Here is a 20,181-nt window from a genome sequence, read left to right on the forward strand (position 1 = left end):
GCGGCGGCTGCGCTCAGCCCCGGAGCCAGGCAGGCGGCGAGCCGGAGCTCCGCGGCGGCGAGGCCGGCGGGGAGGGCGCCCGGCCCACGCTGGCCGCCTGGCCGCTGAGGATGGCGCGGAAGGGGGCCCGGGCGGAGGTGTGCGCCGACTGCAGCGCCCCAGGTGAGCCCGCGAGGTGAAGGAGGGGCCGGGCCTGCAGGGGCAGCCGCCGGCAGCGGCCAGGTACGGCGGGCGAGCGAGCGCGGCGCAGGAAACGGCGGTGGCGACGGCGTCCGCCTCCTCGCCCGCGCGGCCGGGCCTGCTGCGCCGGTTCCTGGCGCCGCCGCTGCAGGGATCGGAGTCTCGCGGGGGGAGGGAGGAGGAGGAGGAGGAAGGCTCGCCTTGTTCTCCCTCCGCCCCGGCTGGCGTCGCCCACCGCGGGAGCCAGGCGCCCGCATCTGCCCCTTTCGTTCCCCGGGAAAGGGGACCCAGGCGTCCTGGAGCCCACTCGCCTCGCCATAGAGACGACAGGAAGAGGACCCAGGCGTCCCCAGGATAAAAAGTCCAGGAGTGTAGGACCCAGGCGTCCTGGTGTCCCCCCCACCAAAAAACCCCCAAAAACATAGAAACACCAGGAGTTGGTCCCAGGCGTTCACATGATAGAAAGGCCAGGAATATATAGGACCCAGGCGTCCTGGTGTCTCTTTCCCCCCCCCCCCCAATGAATCAGAAACAGGTTCCATTGCATCCTGGAGTCCCTTCATTCTGCTTCTCTGAGCTGTTTCTCTGTGATGGGAAGGACTCCACAACCCTCCTCGGTCACACATGACACCCCTCACCCAGCCCGCATTCTTATCTCTCCTCAGACCCATAGCCAGTCTAAAAGTTCCAGGAGGTGGGAACTGAAAAAAGTGGGGATTGGGTGCCAGAAAAAAATTCTGTAATAAATTTAATTATTTGAATGAATGAATGAATAAATAAATAAAACAGGGGGCCGGCCTCCTCAGCCCCCAATGCTAGTGGCCTGCCTCTGCTCCCCCACTTTCCATCCCTGGGAACAGAACCCAGGCACCCTAAGAGGCCCCTCCCTTCCCTCAGCCTTCACCCCCCCTTATCACGCTGCTGCTCTTTCATGACTGGGAATGGAGCCCAACAGACAGCCCCCACCCCGTCGCAGCCTTGTCTCCCTCCGCCAGTGTGGCAGATAGAACCCAGGCGTCCGGGGACTCCCCTGTCCGGAGAACCCTCTTGGCCTTGTGGGGTGTGCGGGTGACACTTGGGCACCTGGTTGCCAGCTTCCCCACAAAGGCCTCCCTACACCAGCCTGGAGCTCCGTTGTGCCTGTGGGTTTGTAGAAGATTGTAAGGTCATTGGGGCAGAGTTCCGCCACTCCTCCCCGCAAAGCGCACCCTCCTCTTCTGCTCTGGATGGCCCATTTGGCTGCTCCTTATATAAAATAAGGTGGCCTGCTTTCAGGTGACTCTGGCCCCATTCTGCGCTATCCATCCAAAAGCACCGTGATCCTACACAGTCATGGCTTCCCCCAGAGAATCCTGGGAAGTGTAATTTGTGAAGGGTGCGGAGAGGTGCTAGGAGACGGGCCCCCATCCCCCTCGCAGACCTCCAGTTCCTAGAGCAGTTTAACAGCCAGTCTCTCTATCCAAGGAACCCTGGGAACTGTAGCTCGGTGAGGGGAATAGTGGGTCTCTTTAACAGTCCCCAGCACCCTTAACAAACTACAGTTCCCAAGATTCTTTGGAGGAAGCCATGCCTGTTGAACGGGGGTATGATACTGCTTTGAAAGTATTGTGCAGCTGGGACCTCAGTTTGGCGCGCTCTGAAATGAAGGTGGCGCTTCCTTCTGTTGCGCGGCGGCATTTGAATTATTGGGGGCGGTTGTGGTGGGAGGTGGAGGGTCCCCAACTCTCTGGCCTCCTAGAACTTGGATACGGTGGCGTAGGGACTCTGAGTTTTCTTGCGGCTGCCTTTGGTCCTTGGTGGGCGGACAGTGTTTTCTTGTAATGTATTTTAAAGTCTGTTTTTACGATGTTTTAAGAGTGTTTTCAGTGCTTTTGTTTGCCGCCCTGGGCTCCTGCAGGGAGGAAGGGTGGGATATAAATCTAATAAATAACATAAATCAGGATCTAGCAGGAAATCTTGGGGCGATTTGCAGGAGATCAGCAAGGATTTCTGACTCCAGAGACTTTAAATAACAAAAGGACTCTCCCTCCATGCCGAAATGAAGAAAATTTGTAGTAACTAGGAATAGATTTTTAAAAATGTTTTTGGTATAGAAGGATGGTCAGCTCAGTTCTAGTACTCAAAACCAATCCCTAGCGCTCATAATGTTCTTTGATTCTAATTTGGCTCACTTTCTTGAGACATCTGCAGGCCATAGCTCAGCCAGTGGTAGAGCGTCTGCTTTTGCAGGCAGAGGGTTCCTGGTTCAGTCCCTGGCATCTCCAGGTAGGGTCGGGGAATGTCCCCTGCCTGAAACCCTGGAGAGACCTGCTGCCAGTCAGTGTAGACAACACTGAGCTACATGGACCAGTGGTCTGACTCTGTAGAAGGCAACTTCCTATGTTCCTATTTAAATCAGATCATGAGGACTGGAACTTTTTTTTTTTAAGGGAGGAGCTGTTGCTCAGTGGTACAGCATCTACTTTGCATTCAGGAGCCCCCAGGTTCAATTCCCGGCATCCCCAGGTGGAGCTGGGGGGAAAAGACTCATGCCTGAAACTCTGCCAATCAGTGCAGACAATATTGAACTAGATGAACCTTTGGTCTGTATGAAGCAGGTTCCTATGTTCTTGTGATTATGGATAGCATTAAGTGTGGGTTTGTCATTTTTTAAAAATTGCATTTGTAATGCAAAAAGAAATGTCTGTCTTTATAGCATCTAAATCCAAGAAGGCTCATTCATGCATCCGAGTCAAGGAACCATTATTCCTTCAGGGCTGCACGGGGGTAGGAGGATTGGTGGTTCACAGAAGGTTGAAGAGGCCCTCGATGGCTTACTAGTCCTCCTGCTTTGGGATTTAGACAGACTCGGGGAGGAGAAGACTTATCGGGAGCGATAGCTACATTTGAGCTTCCCTGTACAGGAGCAGTGTATCTCGGAGTGCCCTGTTTGTGAGCTTCCCACTGTCAGAAACAGAGTGGTGGAATTGATGGATAGTTTGTGTTCAAATCCTAAATGCCGAAACATTACACAGTTCAAGCAGAGTGTTCCTGGGGTTACTTAAGGTGTCTTTGGAGAACAGTTGCTGGGAGGGGGGACTTTTTGGGTTGTGTGAGGCAGATCCAAAAACTATATCCTACAGTGCCGATATTGTGCTGGGCTTTCTGGTACTCTGAAATGTTGGTGGTGTCTTTGAGTGATTGTGCTTTCTGGCTAGTCCAATATATGCAAGATGCGTGTGCATGAAACTACCTGAGTATTGGGGTGTCTTGTGTTATGTTGGGGTGACTCCCCAATAACCCCTCAATATGCACTTGCAAGCAGGGTGACAGCACAGTTTGTTGCATCCTGATTTATTTTACTTTATTTAGAAGGATCTGTGAATTGCTTAATCAAAAAGCCTCTTAACTGGTGTACATAATAAAACAATATAAATCAGTTCTCAAAATATACAAATAAAATCAGGCAAATTTAAAAGCAAGGATGCATCGCTAAATTATATGTTGGGATAGCCTTGCTGAAATTACCGGGGGCGGGGGGGGGGAGGTTCTAGAAGGCATATAAAACAGTCTAGATTAAAACATCCTGTTGGGCAAAGGGGGGTAGCTCAGTGGAAGAGTGTGTGCTTTGCATGCAGAAGGCGCCAGCTTCGATCCTTGGCATCTCCAGGTAGGACTGGGAACTCCCTTGCCTGTAACCGTAGACAGCCACTGCCAGTCAGTGTCGACAATATTGCGCTAGGTGGGCCTGTGATACTAACGCAGGCAGCTCCCCGTGTACAGCAGAAAGATCCAGAACCTCTTGCCTAAAGGAACAATAGAGAGAGACGTAAATGGTGGGGGTCTGTTTCCTGCAGAGGGCAAGAGCAAGATCTTGTTACTCTCCTCCCCCCATGTGTGTGTGTGTGTCTGCTGGTGCCAAGGCACTCTCTGTCTCTGTGTGCCTAGTGTGCAAACAATAAAATGTCAGTTACTGTTTTGGGGGAAAATGTGAAATGCAAACTTAAAGTTTCGAGTTTCAGCACCAGGGTCTGAATACAACAAATTCTCCTCCTGAGATTGCTGACTGATTCTGCTTCAGATTCCTTCTCCCGGCTAGGCTAGACTTGGGCTGAGGCCTTTAAGCTGTGGGTCTTTCAAAGTGCCCCTTTTCATCCTCCTCTTTTTGTTTTGATTGTAAACTCTTTGGGGCAGAGACCTGTCCCTACCTGTTCCTGTAAAGCAACACGGGCATTGGTGGCACTGTGTAAATCGTAAGGATCAATAATTTTTATTTCCATACATCTGTGTGTGTTGTAATGCATACCTCTTCTCCCAAATCTAACTTCTGCAGTTGTAATGAGAAGTCAGGCTAAATTTACATTTTAATAGATCTGTACGTTTTGTACAATAGCAAAACTAGTTTAGGTAATGGGTGCTTTTTTTAAGCGTATATGGAAGGGACAAAGCCTGGATGTTTGTGTGTGTGTTTGTGTACATGCTGGGCGTTAAAGCTTTTGATGTAGTCTAAGCATTGAATCTCATTGATCATGAGGTCTAGAAACGTATGTGGCCTTTTAAAACTACTGTATAGTTATTTTTTTTTAAGCTGGTTCTTTCTATCAAATACAAATAATCATAACAAGCCAGTGCTCCCTCTGAGCATCAGTGTGTTTCAATAAACAAACAGGAACCTCCCTGCATTTTTAGCCATTTTGCTAAAGTTATTACCGAAACTCTGTACACGTCTGTCCAGAGGTAAGTCCCAGTGAGTTCAATGGGGCCTACTCCCAAGTAAGTGGGTCTGGGCCGGTGGCCTCAAGCCACAAAGGGCTATTTAATGGAAGGTTGGGCTCACTGAGAACCTTGTAACTTTTTTTTTTTAAACAGAAGAGTTTTGAGAATTTTAAATGCACCTTTCAGATCACAAAGCTTACTCACAGATGTGTGGCATCATTTTAATTTTACAGGGGGGGGGGTTGTGTTCCAGTTTTCCACCATACTATACGGGGGATATGCAACTAAATTCTACCTGGAGTAGACCCATTGATTTCAAGGGGTCTGCTATGACAGCCACTAACATTTGATATTAGCAGATACCTTTTCTTTTTTTAAAAAAAGCATATTATATGGAACAGAGGATTTTCCACGTTCAGTTCCTCTGTGGTGGTTAAGCTCTTTAAAAAGAAAAAGCACTTGAGCCTTTTTCTAAGCCAGAGAGGTGTCTGAAGGAGCGTTGGCTATTCATTGGTGTGTGGAATGCACTCTTTGTATGCCCATAGGTATTTTCTGTTTCTTGCTCTCTCTTTATTACTCTCACCTATTCCATACTGACATTTAAAAAGATAAATTCTGGCAGCCTCGCAAGGCCTAGCATGGGGGCGGAGAAAACCCATGGCCCTCCAGATGTTGCCAGATTTCCGTTCTCATCAACCAGCATGGCCAATGGTCAGGGGTGATAGGAGCTGGCAATACCTGGAGGGCCGCAGGTTCCCCACTCCTGATTTGTGGGATGCATCTCCTCCTGTGGCTAAGGGGCATTGATCCCCACTGGTCACCGCAATGCCCCAGTGTCTTGCTTTGGATGGTGAGGGGGAAGAGAGAGGCAGTTTACTCTGAACTGGGAGGGTGCAGGGACAAGGGCGTCCATGGGTGGAAATCCAGCCTCCCCGTCTTAGTGGCAGGCAAGAGAGGGATGCCACTGGCACAGAAAGCTTTCCTGACGCACGAGTATCCCCATGGCAAGCCATTCCATCGTGCCAAAGGGTCCCGTGGGCATAAAATGCAGACATCTGTCAAGCTGACTTTCTTTTCATTGCCATCTGTGCCGGATGTGCCTACGCTTATCCTTCAGGGTTTGGGAACGGGGGTTGGGAGAGAAGCAGAGGGAGATCCTCGCTGGTCTCTGGGAGTTGGTGCTGGGGACTCCGGAATAGGGAATAAGAAGGGCGATGGCTCAGTGGCAGGGCCCCTGCCTGGCATGCAGAAAGTGCCAGAGTCAGCCCTGAGCAGCATCTCCAGGTAGGGCTGGGAATGGCTCCCTGCCTGATATCCTGGCGAGCCGCTTCTGCCAGTCAGTGCAGGCAGTTCTGAGCTAGATGAGCCAGTGATCCAACTAGGTATAAGCCAGCTTTCTATATTCCTAGGTAGTGAGATACTTTGCGGAGGGAATTAATGAGAGCCATAGTGGCTGAGGCCCCAGCGAACACGCCCGCACCCCTTTGTGCAGGCCACTCTTTCAACTTTTTCAGAACCATGAGGACTAGAATGTTACTTTGCTTTGAAGGGAAGTTTCTCTAGGCCAGCGCTTGACACCAACTTGGTGCCCTCCAGCTGTTTTGGACTACAACTCCCACCTGCTCTAGACAAGCCCAGACCCTGGGAGTTGTAGTCCAAATCAGCTGGAGGGCGCCCAGCTCCAGATTGATAAACTCTGTCACCACCAAAAGTTACCGAAGTGGCGTACGATAAAATAGGATAAGGTAAAATTGGAGCGATGACAAAGTCAGTGGTTGTAGGTTGTGTTATTATGTAGCTTTTATTTCATAACATCTAACATTATGTTCTGTATTTGTGGTCAGTTGACTGTAAATAAAGATTTGATTGATTGATTGATACTGACAAAGTCAGTGAATGAGGAGCAATCAGACCCATTTCGACTGTTGTGTAATTGAATGAAGGCCGCCTGGTCCGGTACACACCTGTGAGGTCACATAGATCACCTGGGGAAGTTATCTCCTTGTGCCACCGCATCCTACAGAATGTCATAGGTGTGGTCTAGTGGTTAGAGTGTCGGACTGGGTCCTGGGAGACCAGGGTTCAAATCACCACTCGACCGTGACACTCGCTGGGTGATTTTGGGCCAGTCATTCGCTCTCGGCCTAACCTACCTCACAGGACTGTTGTGAGAATAAAAAATTGGCTTAATAATAATAATAATAATAATAAAGGCACATTAGTGGAGAATACGTCTCCACTAGTGGAGTAGGTACCACTGAGCTAGATGGTCTGACTTTCTACAAGGCAGCTTCTGGTGAGGGCTGTTAGGTGTGGTGGCTATACAGAGCTTAGGTTTATCACTCGATATCCTGCCACTGTGCCTCTGTCAGGGTATAAGGGAGCACCTGGCCCAGATCCTGCCTGCGAGTTGTGCCTGGCTGTCCACTGTCGGAGACAGAACCCTGGATTGGTGGACTCGGTGTCCAGTCTAGCAGGGCAGTTTTCGGTACCCTACGAGGCTGAGCCTGGATAGCAGCCGGCACAGTCAATATGCGAATCCGATGCCGCCCTTGGCTCCTTCAGAAGGAAGGGCGGGATGTAAATGTCATTAATAACAACAACAAGAAGTAACGATTCCCTTTGCACATACACTCACGCATCCTTCTGTCCCGTAAACTCTATGGCATGTATTGTTTGCCTGTCGGGGCGGTGGAATGAGTTTCGCCCCCACTGCCCATTCTTTCCATCTGCCGCAGTCTGAACCTCGCTGGTCACGCCTGTGAGCCAGAAGCGCTGTCCTGGCCAGGCCTGGATAGGAAGGAAATGCGGGGAGGAGCCCTCCCATCTGTGAGAGCCGGGCATCCTGTAGCGTGAGGCTTGTTTCACCTCCCACCTCGGTTCAGCCCCAGGGCGGAAGTCACCCAACACCCGTCTTGCCCCCCCCATTGTGCCTCTCCTGCACCCCCACCACATCAGTCTCAGTTGGAAAGGGACCCAGGAGTCCTGTAGCTCACCCTCCTACTAGTTCACTGCCCTGTGGGTCCTAGGGAATCTGCCTTATGCCAAGTCATGACGGTCCGCACTGAATGGCAGTGACTCTCCAGGCTTTCCCAACCCTACCTGGAGATGACAGGGGTTGAACTCAGGACCTTCACCATGCTGAGCAGGTGCTCTGCCACTGAGCTACAGCCCTTCCCTTGCAAATAAAGATTCTAGTCCTCATAGTTCTGAATTAAGGGTCAATTAAAACAGGAACGTAGGAAGGTGCTTTGTAGCCAGTTAGTCCCTTTAGCTCAGTATTGTCTCTACACCGACTGGCCGTGTCTCTCCAGGTGGGGAGTCCATCGCAGCCCTACCTGGAGATCCTGAGGATTGAACCGGGGCCTTCCACATGCCACGCAGGTGCTCTACCCCTGAGCTCCTGCCTTTGTCTGCTTTTCCTCGCCCAACTCTGGATGCGTGGGATATGTTGTCGGCACTGGTCACGAAAACTCCTGGGCCTTCCCTTCAGAGCTTAGTTTTATCGGGTGGGCGCCCGTAGCTGGCAGCCAATGCTTTCCTCCCCGGGCATGGGGTGTGCCGTGTGTGGGCACGGCCGGTGCAGAGCCAAGCAGCAACTCTGAACTTGTTTGGCAGCCCCAACTTCCGCCTGACCTTGTTTGATCGTGTCCTGGAGCTGCGTCTTTGCCCAAACAGGGTGTGGGATGAACTTGGGAGCGCAGAGGCCTGGCCTCTGGGAACCCAAAGGCACCGGCCACACCCCAAACCGTGTCCTGTGTCCTGTGGACAGTCCCTGCTGTTAGGTTTGGTGTTGTTCGCTAGGAGGTTGCCAGCAGCTAGCGAGATGGCAGCGAGCTGTTGCAGGTTGATGTGGTAGTCAGTACTGAGCTAGATGGAGCATTAAGGTAGCTTCCCATCTTCCTGTTTAAACCAGCCCTTAATTCAGAAACTAAAAGTCAATCCTAACAAGACTGAGATGCTGTTGGTGGGAGGGCCCTCTGCCCAGATGGTTGACGTTCGACCTGCCCTAGATGGGGTTACACTCCCCCTAAAGGAGCAGGTACGTAGTTTGGGGGTCTTATTAGATCCACTCCTGTCACTTGAGGCTCAGGTAGCCTCGGTGGCACGGAATGCATTCTACCAGCTTCGGCTGGTAGCCCAACTACGACCCTATCTGAGCAGGGAGAATCTCGCCTCAGTTATCCATGCTATGGTAACCTCTAGATTGGACTACTGTAATGCACTCTATGTGGGGCTACCTGTGAAGACGGTTCGGAAACTTCAGCTAGTGCAAAATGCTGCGGCCAGAGTTCTCACTGGGACAAAGAAATTTGACCATATAACACCTGTCCTGGCGCAGCTGCACTGGCTACCGATATGTTTCCGGGCCAGATTCAAAGTGTTGGTTCTTACCTATAAAGCCCTAAATGGCATCGGACCGCAATACCTGGTGGAACGCCTCTCTCACTATGTACCTACCCGTTCACTACACTCGACGTCGAAGGCCCTTCTCCGGGTCCCAACTCATAAAGAGGCCCGGAGATCAATAATTAGATCTAGGGCCTTCTCGGTGGTGGCCCCCGAACTATGGAATGCCCTCCCAGACGAGATATGCCTGGCGCCTTCTTTGTTATCTTTTCGGCGTCAGGTAAAAACCTACCTTTTCGCCCAGGCATTTTAAACATTTTAAATTTAATATTTTAAACCGAATATGGATCTTAATTTATAAACTCAACGGCAACTCTATTTCAGATTTTTATCATGTTTAATGTTTTTATAATTGTACTATATTTTTCACACTTGCTCATATTTTAATTGTGATTTTATTTGTTGTACACCGCCCTGAGAGCTTTCTGCTATAGGGCGGTCTAGAAATGTGATAAAATAAATAAATAAATAAATAAACCCTGAGGACCAGAATCTTGTTTTACTCTTTAGGGGAAGAGCTGTGCAGCTCAGTGGCAGAGCACCTGTTTTGCATGCAGAAGAGCTCAGGGCCAGTTCCTGGCCTTGCCAGGCCGGGCTGGAAGAGACTCGCTGCTGAAAGCGTGGAGAGCCCTGGCTGACTTGAGATAAAGCAGCTCTTTATTTTGAACAGGAATGGGGACTATTCCAGATGTTGCTGGACTCCCAGCTCAGCCCCAGCAGCCAGAACAGCCAATGGTCAGGGATGACAGGAGATGGAGTCCCACAACATCTGGAGGGCCACAGGTTCCCATCCCTGATTTAAAACCTTGCTGGTCTATGACCGTAATAAAGTTATTTGATTTTTGATTTAAAACAATGAGGACTAGAATATTTGTTTTTAAGGGAAAGGGCCGTAGCTCAGTGGTAGAGCCACTGCCTTGCATGCAGAAAGTTCCTGCTTCAGTCACCGGCATCTCCAGGTAGGGCTGGGAGAGGCTTTTGACTAAGGCCTGAAGAGCTGCTGCCAGTCCGTGTGGACTATATTGAGCTCATTGGGCTAGTGGTCTTTGACTCTGTAAAGTCTTGCAGAGCAAGTCCAGTTGCAAGCACAGTTTGATCACTTAATGTTGCCTGCTGGCTGACCTGTGGTGTACATTTTGGGATCTGGGTGGGGATTTAGCACCCTACAGTGGCCTGCATAAATTATGAACATTGTTTGCCTGTATAAAATCATGCAAGTTGAGTCAATAATAAGAGACCATGGGAGAAAAAAACCCCAGAGACTTACTTTGAACGTGGACACCTTTTATGTATCCCGTGGATGCAAATAACTCTCAAGAAGCAAATGCTCAGAGTATTTACTAAAATATTTACCACTGTCTTGGAGCATTGATTGCAGTGGGGAGATTTGTGTTCAGTTTCCTCGTTGGCGGTCTTAAATGTCTGCTGCTGTCCTTTGAACCCTGTTAATTTTTATTGCGACCTTTCATTTGAAAATAAATAAAACACCTTCTGTTTATTTTTGAGATTTGTATCTTGCTGTTTCTTCTTTATCCATCTGAAGCACCCAAAATTAAGTTAGTTTTTAAAAAATTGACAGGTGCTGCTGTGCAAAATGGTCTCCCACTCAACCTGAAGCTGGAGGGGTGTACAGAAAGGTCTACTCTGTCCCCCCCAAAAAACCCCCAAATCTTACAAGCATAAGACAAGCAACTGCATACACATTTTCTTAATTTTCTGTGTTTTCTGAGAACTGAAATTATGCACACACACACACAAAATCATGCTGAACTCCCACCTCCGGCTTCTGAGATTTTATCAAATCCTCCCCACCTGCTTTCACCTTCATGGGGCTAGCAGCTTTTAAAACACAAAAGTGGAGGTGCTTGGGTTGAATTCTTCGCTTCAGACCATACCAGGAACTTCTTCAGAATTGTTGAGCCTTTCCCTCTCCCCAATTTAGGCATTTATCACTTGAAGCTAAAATGTTGAAACTGAGGTTATCATACTTTGGAAACATAATGAGAAGACATGATTCACTAGCAAAGACAATAATGCTTGGAAAAACAGAAGGGAGTAGAAAAAGAGGAAGGCCAAACAAGAGATGGATTGATTCCATAAAGGAAGCCACAGACCTCCATAAGAACAGTTGTCTTAATTCCAGGTTGCTAACAATGGCTGGCCAAACACCTTTCCCTGTTTGTGGATTCTGGCTGCAGCCAGAGAGTCTGTTGTTCCGTTTTCCTTTCTGGATTGCATGCGCAGCACTAATGACTGGCACGCTCCTGCATACCTTTCATTTCTCAGGAAAAGACTCGGGTGAGGGGTGGGGGAATCTGAAACATGCAGGTAAATGAGATCATGATATAAACAGTGTCAGCTCTGAGCTGGGAAGGTGCCTTTATGAATCCCCCAGCGGTAGGACTTGGGTGCACATCACGCGCCGTCCTTTTGAAAGTGGCAGAAGACTTGTGATCTGGTAAGGAACGTAAGAATTGTCCTTGTAATGAGAGTCAGATCCTTGCTCCATGCAGCTCAGGATTGTCTGCACTGTCTGGCAGTGCCTCTCCAGGGTTTCGGACTAGGAGACTTTCCGAGCCCTAGCTGGAGATGCCGTGAGGGATTGAACTTGGTAACTTCTGCATGCCATGCAGGTGGTGTGCCGCAGAGCTACAGCTCTTCTCCTAAGAACAAAACAAGATTCTGGTCCTCATGGTTCTGAATTAAAAGTTGATTTAAGCAGAAGTTAGCAAGCTGCCTTATCCTGAGTCAGATTGTCAGTCCATCTAAGTCAGTTTGTGTATTGTCTCCAGGAAGTGCAAATTCAGTAGGATCATGTTAAAAAAAAGTAAGCCAAACCAAATTCCTCTCTCACCCTTACTCTGAGCACATTCTGAGCCTAAGAATTTTCAGTTCCAGAACAGAACTGATCCTGCAGTCCTTCCATGCACAAAAACCCACTCCTGGTCCCCCACTCCCCAGCTTTCTTAATTTCAGCAGTCTAATTTTATGTGGATAAAAAAGCCATTTTGTTGCTGCTGCTGTTAACAGAATTGGGGGGGGGACAGAATCCCTGGTGAATCTACTGCAAATCTATTGGTAGATCTGGATCTACCTTCTCCCCCCTCCCCCCCCTTGGGCCACAAGTCCTCACTCCCCAAACTCTGATGCTCTGTGACCTGGAGTTACAGGCCGTTGAAAAGGACGAAGGCCAATGTGCTAGTGTGGGAATATGTCCAGTGTTCGGCTGAAAGGCGCTCTTTATAGCAAATGCATTCCGGGGGTGGGGTGGGGGAGAAAGGCCTCTTGTCATGCTCTCCCCCCCCTGCAGACAAGGGGAGGTGGCAACAGAGGGCCGTCCTTCAATGGTGGCATGCAGAAGGTGATGGGTTCGAACCTTGGCGTATGCAGTTAAAAAACTTCCTAACTGTTAGAGTGGTATGACAAGGGAACCAATGACCTAGGGAGGTGGTAGGCTCTCCAACCCTGGAGGCATTCAAGAGGCATCTGGCCAGCCACCTGTCAGGGATGCCTTATGTTTGATTCCTGCATTGAGCAGGCGGTTGGACTTGATGACCTTATAGGCCCCTTCCAACTCTATGATTCTATGAAAAGGATCTCTGTTAAGAGGACACAGATATCGGGACCTTATACTGAGAGTTGGCGCATCGAGCTCAGTATTGTCTGCACTGACTGGCAGCAGCTCTCCAGGATTCCACACTGGAGTTTTCCCCAGCTGTACCTGGAGGTGCTGGGGATTGAACCTTGGGACCTTCTGCATGCAAAGCAGGTGCTCTACCAGTGAGTTACGCCCTTCTCTTCCTCTCACTCTCTGACTGATGTGCCACACAGCCAGTAGGATTAAGCCAGGGATCCCTGTTTTAGGGCAGTTGGAGTCTGGCTACAGCAGCCTCACACCTTTCCTAAGTCTAGAGATCCCAGTGATCTGATTTGGTCCAGAGCCAGCGCAGTGTAATGGTAAGAGTGTCGGGCAAGGGTTCAAATCCTCACTTAGCCATGAAGCTCTCACTGGGCAACTGTAAGCCAATCTCTCTCTCTTCTCTCTCTTTCTCTCCCCCCCCACCTCACACAGAGCTTTACTGTCTTCTGTGCTTATCAGTGCCATTTGCACTATTCTGCTCCCAGAGAGGTGTCATTTTCACTTTTATTCACCCAGGACTCCAATCTGGCTTCTGGATCAATTTTGCGATTGTTTTATTTCTTTTTATTCAGTTCACACAAAAGTTCCCATTTAGACATGTATTTCTAAACTTCCTTGTTCTCAAGCATTTACAAATGCTTTTTCTCCAAAAATGAGCCTTTCAGGTCAGATTTTTATATACAAGGTGGTGGCGGCTGTTTTTTAAGCAGAGGAACTTTGTGTGAACATTTTAGGAGGTGCAAAAAGTTGGCTGGTAATTTGGTCCCAATCCATGCGGTAGATCGGGCAATGCTAATTGGGTCAGTTGGTAACGAAATTCGCCAAGGATCCCTGCTTGGCATAATTTTATTTATTTCTTTTGACATGCATATTCTACCTTGTTCTTCAAGGTGGTCTGCGTGGGTTTTCCCCTCCTCATTTTGTCATTACAACAGCCCTGCAAGGTAAGATAGGCTGAGAGACTGTGAGTAGCCCAAGGTCATCCAGTGAGCTTCATGGCAGAGTGGGAATTTGAACCCTGGTATCTGTCTGTCTATCTAATCTAATGTAATCTAATCTCCATCCTCTGCATATCTGTCTATCTGATCATCTCCCTCCCGGCCCAGCTGTGCCCCCCTTCTCTAGCAGGGCTCAGCAAACTTTGGGGGTGTGCCCTGGGGGTGGGGAAATCCAACTCTGTGTGTTCCAGCAGGGTGAGATTTTGGGTTGAGAAAGTGACTCACTCTGCAAAAATGTGGGCAGCTCATGAAACGGAGATGGATGCAGCGAGATGGGGGAGGCAGCAGCAGATGGGCTGGGCAAATTCAGCCTGTAGCAGCCGTGGGCCTGGGCTCCATGCAGCCCAAGTAGACTTCCCCTAACTGGAGAGGCTCCATTACTGCGTCACGGCTAAGGACGCAGGAGTCTTGCTGGATCAGGCCAAGGCGTGTCTCCCATCCTGGAGTTCACCAGCCCGGAGCCTCTCCGAAGCCCACAGGTGAGGCAGGAAGGCAGCAGGCCTGTTTCATGTCCTTGGCCCCCGGTACTTTGAGGTAGACTGCCTCTGAACGTGGAGGCTCATTTAGCTATCTGGGCCTAAAAGGCGCTGGTTGACTTCTCTTCTTCCTTGTGATTTTTGTCCAAATACACTTTGTCAAGGCAGCTGGCTGGCCTTGCATCTCGGTAGCAGTAGGAACCTCTATAGTTGACCGTGCAAGGCTGTTGTCTGCAGTGCTGGTCAGGACTGGGAGAGCAAGGGGGTGGGGGTGATGTCAGTTGGGGGCACAGGAATCAGACCAGAGGTCCATCTAACACAGTTTTGTCTACACTGACTGGCAGCAGTGGCCCTCTAGGGGTTCAGACAGGGAGTCTCTCACGGCCCTGCCTGGTGATGTCAGAGTTTGATCCAGGCACTTTCAGCATGCAAAGCAGGGGCTTGCAGACCTTCCCTGAAGAGTAAAACAAGATTCCAATCCTCATGGTTCTGAGTTACGGGCTGACTTAATAAGAACCCGGGAAGCCGCCTTATATCGAGTCCATCTAGCTGCTGTGACCTACACTGGCTGGCAGTGCCTCTCTGGGGTTTCAGGCAGGGTATCTTATCCCAGCCCTCCCTGGAGATGCCAGGGATTGAACTTGGGGCCTTCTACATGCCAAGCAGGTGCTCCAGAGCTGTGGACCTTCCTAAAGTGAACCCGATATGTTTGGGGAGGTCATTTTTAGGCCCTGGATTTAATGATCTTCCGAAGGGGAGGGCCCTCTTTCTACGGGAATAGGCTTGCTTCAAATTGTGGAAAGCAAGGCCTGCTGTGTTTGGGGGGAGGTTGTGTGTGGGGGGGGTCCGTCCTGCCTTGTTCTGCTGGAAAAGAGTGGGGCAGAGGGCAGACTTCTGTGCTGCTGCTTGTGGGCTCTGTTGGCTGTCGTTCTTGGTGCTTTGGACCTCTTGGGTTAGGGTGCCTCTCCTCCGAGGGTCCTGCTCCGTCTGGGTCCAGGGGGGCACGCTCTGGAGCGGCCTGGCTGGTTGGCATGAGCCAAACTGGGTTCCAAGCTGGCACAGGGCATCTCTCCTCCCCCACACCCACTCAGCGGGCAGCTTTCCCGCTTTCAAATGTCCTTTTGTGCCGGGGAACAAAAGATTCCCAGTGTGCCTGTTTTTGGGGGGGGGAGGAAGGGGGCGTAAAGGCTGGGCCTCCCGGCAAGGGGGCAAATGACGTCTCGGAGCCTCCAGGCGGCATCCACAGATGGCCTCCGAGGGTGTAACCGTTGCAAAGGCGGCAGAGTTTTCGCTTAAAAATCTTAGCAAAGAGGTGCTGGGGATTGAAGTGTTTCATGTCATCTGGAAGCAATTCTGTGTCTTATCTGTGCTTGGGTTTGCTGAGCGCAAACTCTTTACGTGCTCAGAAGTCCTCTGGTCATCTCTTAGGACTTTTGGTGGCCCATAGTTGGGCCTGGGTACACGGCTGCATATAGGAACATAGAAAGCTGTCTTATACTGAGTCAGAGCGCTGGTCCACCTAGCTTGCTGTTGTTCTACACAGACTGGCAGCGGCTGTCTAGGATTTCAGGCTGGGTCCTCTCGCAGCCCTGTCGGGAGATGCTGAGGATCAAACCTGGGACCTTCTACGTGCCAAGCAGGTGGTCAGCTGCTGAGCAACGATTGGCGGGCAGTGGAGAAGCCTGTTGTGGGGGTTTTTTTGGGGGGGGGGAGAAACCCAGACTGAGTCTGCCGGGTGCTGTTGGTGGGGTGGTTCTATGGGGGGGGCTCCCTAGGGTGGGAGAGAATTGAGGAATGGGTTGGTGAATCTTCTGATTGCCCTGAATTGTGGCCGGGGTGGGGGCGCGGAGGATAGCAGAGGGTTAGCATGGCGAATTTGGGTGCATCCCCGGGGAGTTCAGGGTGTGGGTGCCAAGCTTGGAATAGCTACTTGCGTGGGAGCCTTTTTTGCACAGGCAAAGGGAGGTGTGACGATTGCGCAGTGCTTTAACAGTTGAGCCGGGTAGCTGTGTGGCGGGTTGCAGGGAGGGGGGGATTCGGAATAGGGTAAGTGCGGCAGCCTTGAATCGTTTGCTGTCCTCACACATACCGCCCCCCCCATATGTTTGCCATGTACAAGGTCATTCCTGTAGCTCTTTATCTTCTGAAGGTGCCTCACGCAGGGCAGGTTGCACGTTTAAAAAACGTTTAAAGTTTTCTTTTGAGTTGACAGAACTGCCCCCGCCCGGCCACCCCCTCAACAATTTTTTTGAGGTGAAAAAATAGCCAGGAACTCGCAGGATGAACATTCTTACTATAAATGGCAAATTAGCAAGTATGGTGTAGTGGTTAGAGTAGGACTAGGACCAGGGTTGAAATCCCCAGTCAGCCATGAAGCTCACTGGGTGCCCTTGGGCCAGTCACTGCCTCTCAGCCTAACCTACCTCACAGGGTTGTTGTGAGGATTAAATGAGGAGATGGAGAACCATGTTTGTACGCCACCTTGAGCTCCTTGGAGAAAAGGTGGGATAGAAATGCAATAAATATTAACAATAATAGTTGCATGCTTCATATATAACCAAACATTTGGGATGCTTCTGAATTTTGGGAAGGGGGGGCATGGGGTAGGGAAGAGAAATTGCTTTGGCCTAAATAGAGCTGGGAGGAAAAGGGCCCAGTGCTCAGTTTCTCAAACGATGTTGTTGTCGCTATGCTGTGGCGTCAAGAGCCCTTTTGACCTTCAGCAGTTTCTGGCAGAGCATTGGCTGAGCTTTGGTGATGTCACGGCAAGCTTGTGGGCATTTTGCCTGCCTGAGGGGGAAGGATCAGTCACTGAATGTTTTTTGTCTTTTTAAAAAAAGATGGCTCAGTTTCTGTGTTCTACAGTTTTAGAAAATGCAGGGGGGCAGTCGACAGAGGAAGGAGGTTCCCACTTCGGAATGCTTTGAACGTGCCAAGGCCAAACCCACATGCTTGCTGTCTCTCTTTCCCCGTCACGCTCTGGCAAGGGGAGGGTTCCCTTACCTCCTGCCAGCGCCTCCATGCTGTTGCTGGGGAGGCCTTTTGGGTTTCCTTAGCAACCAGGCAAGGAGACAAGTCATGTCCCTTCTTTTCTGCATCAGCGGATTTTTTGATGGGTGCTCCCCGTTTTCCAAAAGGTGGGAGGGAAATTCCTGGAATAAAGTGCAGCTTGGTAGGCAACCCCCCCTCTCTGCCACCCCTTCCCCTTCATTACCTCTGCGCGCATTGCCACCTAAATGAAATTAGGCCAACGGCCACACGTGGCCCTAGTGCTGCAGGATGTGTGCTTGTGGGACTGGCCCGTCTGAAGGACTCTTGGTTAGCAGCTGTGGGTGAACTTCTTCTGACTTGTGCTCCTGAAGGGATGGAGGATGAGGGTTGCACATGTCTCCCCCCCCAAAAAAAAACCCTCCCAAGGTTGTGATTTCTCCCTGCAGACCCCGGTTGGGCTTCCATCAACCGTGGAGTGCTGGTGTGCGACGAATGTTGCAGTGTCCACCGCAGCCTGGGGCGCCACATATCCATCGTCAAGCACCTTCGGCACAGCCCGTGGTCTGCCACATTGCTGCAGGTGGGTGGGGAGGCCCCTTCTGGTTGGGGTGGAGGGTCAGCGGCAAGCCGGTAACCCACAAGAGGGAGGTGGGCAGCTCTCTTTGAAGCCACTTCCTGGTTCTGATTGCAATCCTCCTGAGGCAGGGACCTGCCTCTTTGCTTATGTTACTCTCTAAAGAAGTGTCCACTGGACCACAAAGGCAGCTCACCTTTGGCGAGCACATCTTTACACCTGGCGAGTATCGCATTGGGAAGAATTGTCAACTTCTCCTGTGCCTGAAGAAAAAATGAGTTCTCTCTTCTCCAGCCCCTTAGTTGGGAAGGTGGGTGGGGTTTTCTCTGTCCCCCATAGACACACACACACCCCGATCGCCCTAGGCCTTGAGCATGATGTGATCTTAAACCTACCTCTGCAGACACTGGGAGAGGGCAGGTCATGCCAAGCACAAATTTGGACTGGCTTTTGGGGGACCCCGACCCCCTTCATTGATAGCGCTATATAAAACCTGCGTATTATATTTATTCTGACACCCCTAAAGGTAATAGATTTGCTCCAATCGATGCAGCGGGGAGGGCCTTATCCTGCTGGATGTTGTTTCTGTACGGCACCACCGTTGTACACAATGCATAACAGCCTCCCGCAGTCAAAGCTCCCTGCCCCAAAGAGCTTACAGTAACTACATTTCAGAATTAGAGGGAGAAAAGAGTGGAGTGGAAGCAGTTACAGAAACTGCTTTGCGGGCGGGAAGTTGAGCCAAAAGCTTTGCAGAAGATATATGGACTTGTGGGGGGAGGGGAGGATGGGCGGTGGCGGCAGGGGGGGGAGAAATAATGTAATTATTCAGAGAGGGGGAATTCAAGGCACAAGGGGAACTTTTAAGAGAGCAGGAAACTTTTGGGTGGAAAATCTTTGGAGTTGCAAACCTTGCGGGCAACAAACCTGGGGCTGATGGTGGTGTTCCCCCCTCAGTTTGCATTCATTTACAGCTCTCCTGGTGATCTTGTCTTCCTTTCTCTTTTTTTCTACGCCCCCCCATCACCTCCCCCCCCCCAATCCTCAGATGGTGCATACTCTTGCAAGCAATGGTGCCAATTCTATATGGGAACACTCGCTGCTTGATCCAGCACAGGTCCAGAGCGGCAGGCGCAAGGCAAACCCCCAAGATAAAGTCCAGTGAGTCCTGGCCGGGGGGGGGGAGAATGGCATTGGTGGGTGCCCACCTGGGGACACTGGGGGGGGGCACGACTCATCCCATCTGCAAGGAGGCACGGAGGGCAGGCATTGACTGTTCTGGAATTTGGAGGAGGAAGGTGCAACCCAAAGGATGAACGCAGCTTAATTTTAAAGGTCGCTTTTTCATTCCATATTGAGCTAGATCAGACTTTTGCCAACCTGGCACCATCCATATGTTTTGGACTATGGCTCCCATCAGCTGTGCTGGTGGCAGTTATAGTGCAAAACATCTGGAGGGCATCAGGTTGGGGGACAGCTGATTTTATGATTTCACGGAACATCTTCCTTCATTTGAGCCAGTTCTTCTTGTTTCTAATGCTTTAGAGCAGGTATAGGGAACCTTTGGCCTCCCAAACATGGCCAGTGTCCACGGTCAATGAGGGGAGTTGCTGGGGCGGCTGGGAGTTGTAGTTCATCAATATCTGGAGGGGCCAGAGGTTATCCTGCCACCTGCTTTAAAGGGTTGAGGGAGCAGACACCCATTGATCATATCTGAAAGAATTTGAACTACTTTGTACTAACTCTCAGGAAGAGAGGAAGGCAAGGAATATGCCTGTCATAGTGTTTGGTAGGTTTTCTTTATGTTTAATTGCATTTATTTATTTTTATTTGACGGTTTCGTGCCTTGGCCACAGCCTTCTATTTTATATTGCGTAAGTGTTATTGCTTCTCAATTTAAAAAAAAATTTAAGTAAGAATTTTAAGCTCACTGGAGCAGGGCACAATTCCGCTGTTGGAGAACCAGGGGGAGAGAGAGTGCCTCTGATCATGTGTAGAGGTACCCTTGGGTCTCATTCTGCAGGATCTTGACAAGTGCATGAATACCTGGGGTTGAGAAGGAATGGCTTCCAAGCAGAGTGAGGTCACGTCCTCATCATACATTTAAAGCACACACCGTCTTCCCCCAGTGAATCCTAGGAACTGTAGTTTACCTCTCTCAGAGCTACAATTCCCAGCACCCTTAACAAAACTACAGATCCCAGGATTCTTTGGGGG

General features: G+C 50.3%; 1 protein-coding gene across 2 annotated transcripts in view; it reads left to right on the plus strand.

Moving 5' to 3' along the window:
• Positions 1–20,181, plus strand: part of GIT1 (GIT ArfGAP 1) — a 45,280-nt gene continuing 25,099 nt past the window's right edge. The window contains exons 1-3 of one of the 2 annotated variants that reach the window (XM_061605272.1): positions 1–162; positions 17,837–17,970; positions 19,013–19,125. In XM_061605272.1, the coding sequence (XP_061461256.1) occupies positions 111–162; positions 17,837–17,970; positions 19,013–19,125 (299 nt within the window). In that variant the 5' untranslated portion in view covers positions 1–110. The remainder of the gene's footprint in view (positions 163–17,836; positions 17,971–19,012; positions 19,126–20,181) is intronic. The other variant, XM_061605271.1, reaches the window with a different exon arrangement.

This window comes from Rhineura floridana, chromosome 21 (assembly GCF_030035675.1).
Source record: "Rhineura floridana isolate rRhiFlo1 chromosome 21, rRhiFlo1.hap2, whole genome shotgun sequence".
Taxonomy (NCBI): domain Eukaryota; kingdom Metazoa; phylum Chordata; class Lepidosauria; order Squamata; family Rhineuridae; genus Rhineura; species Rhineura floridana.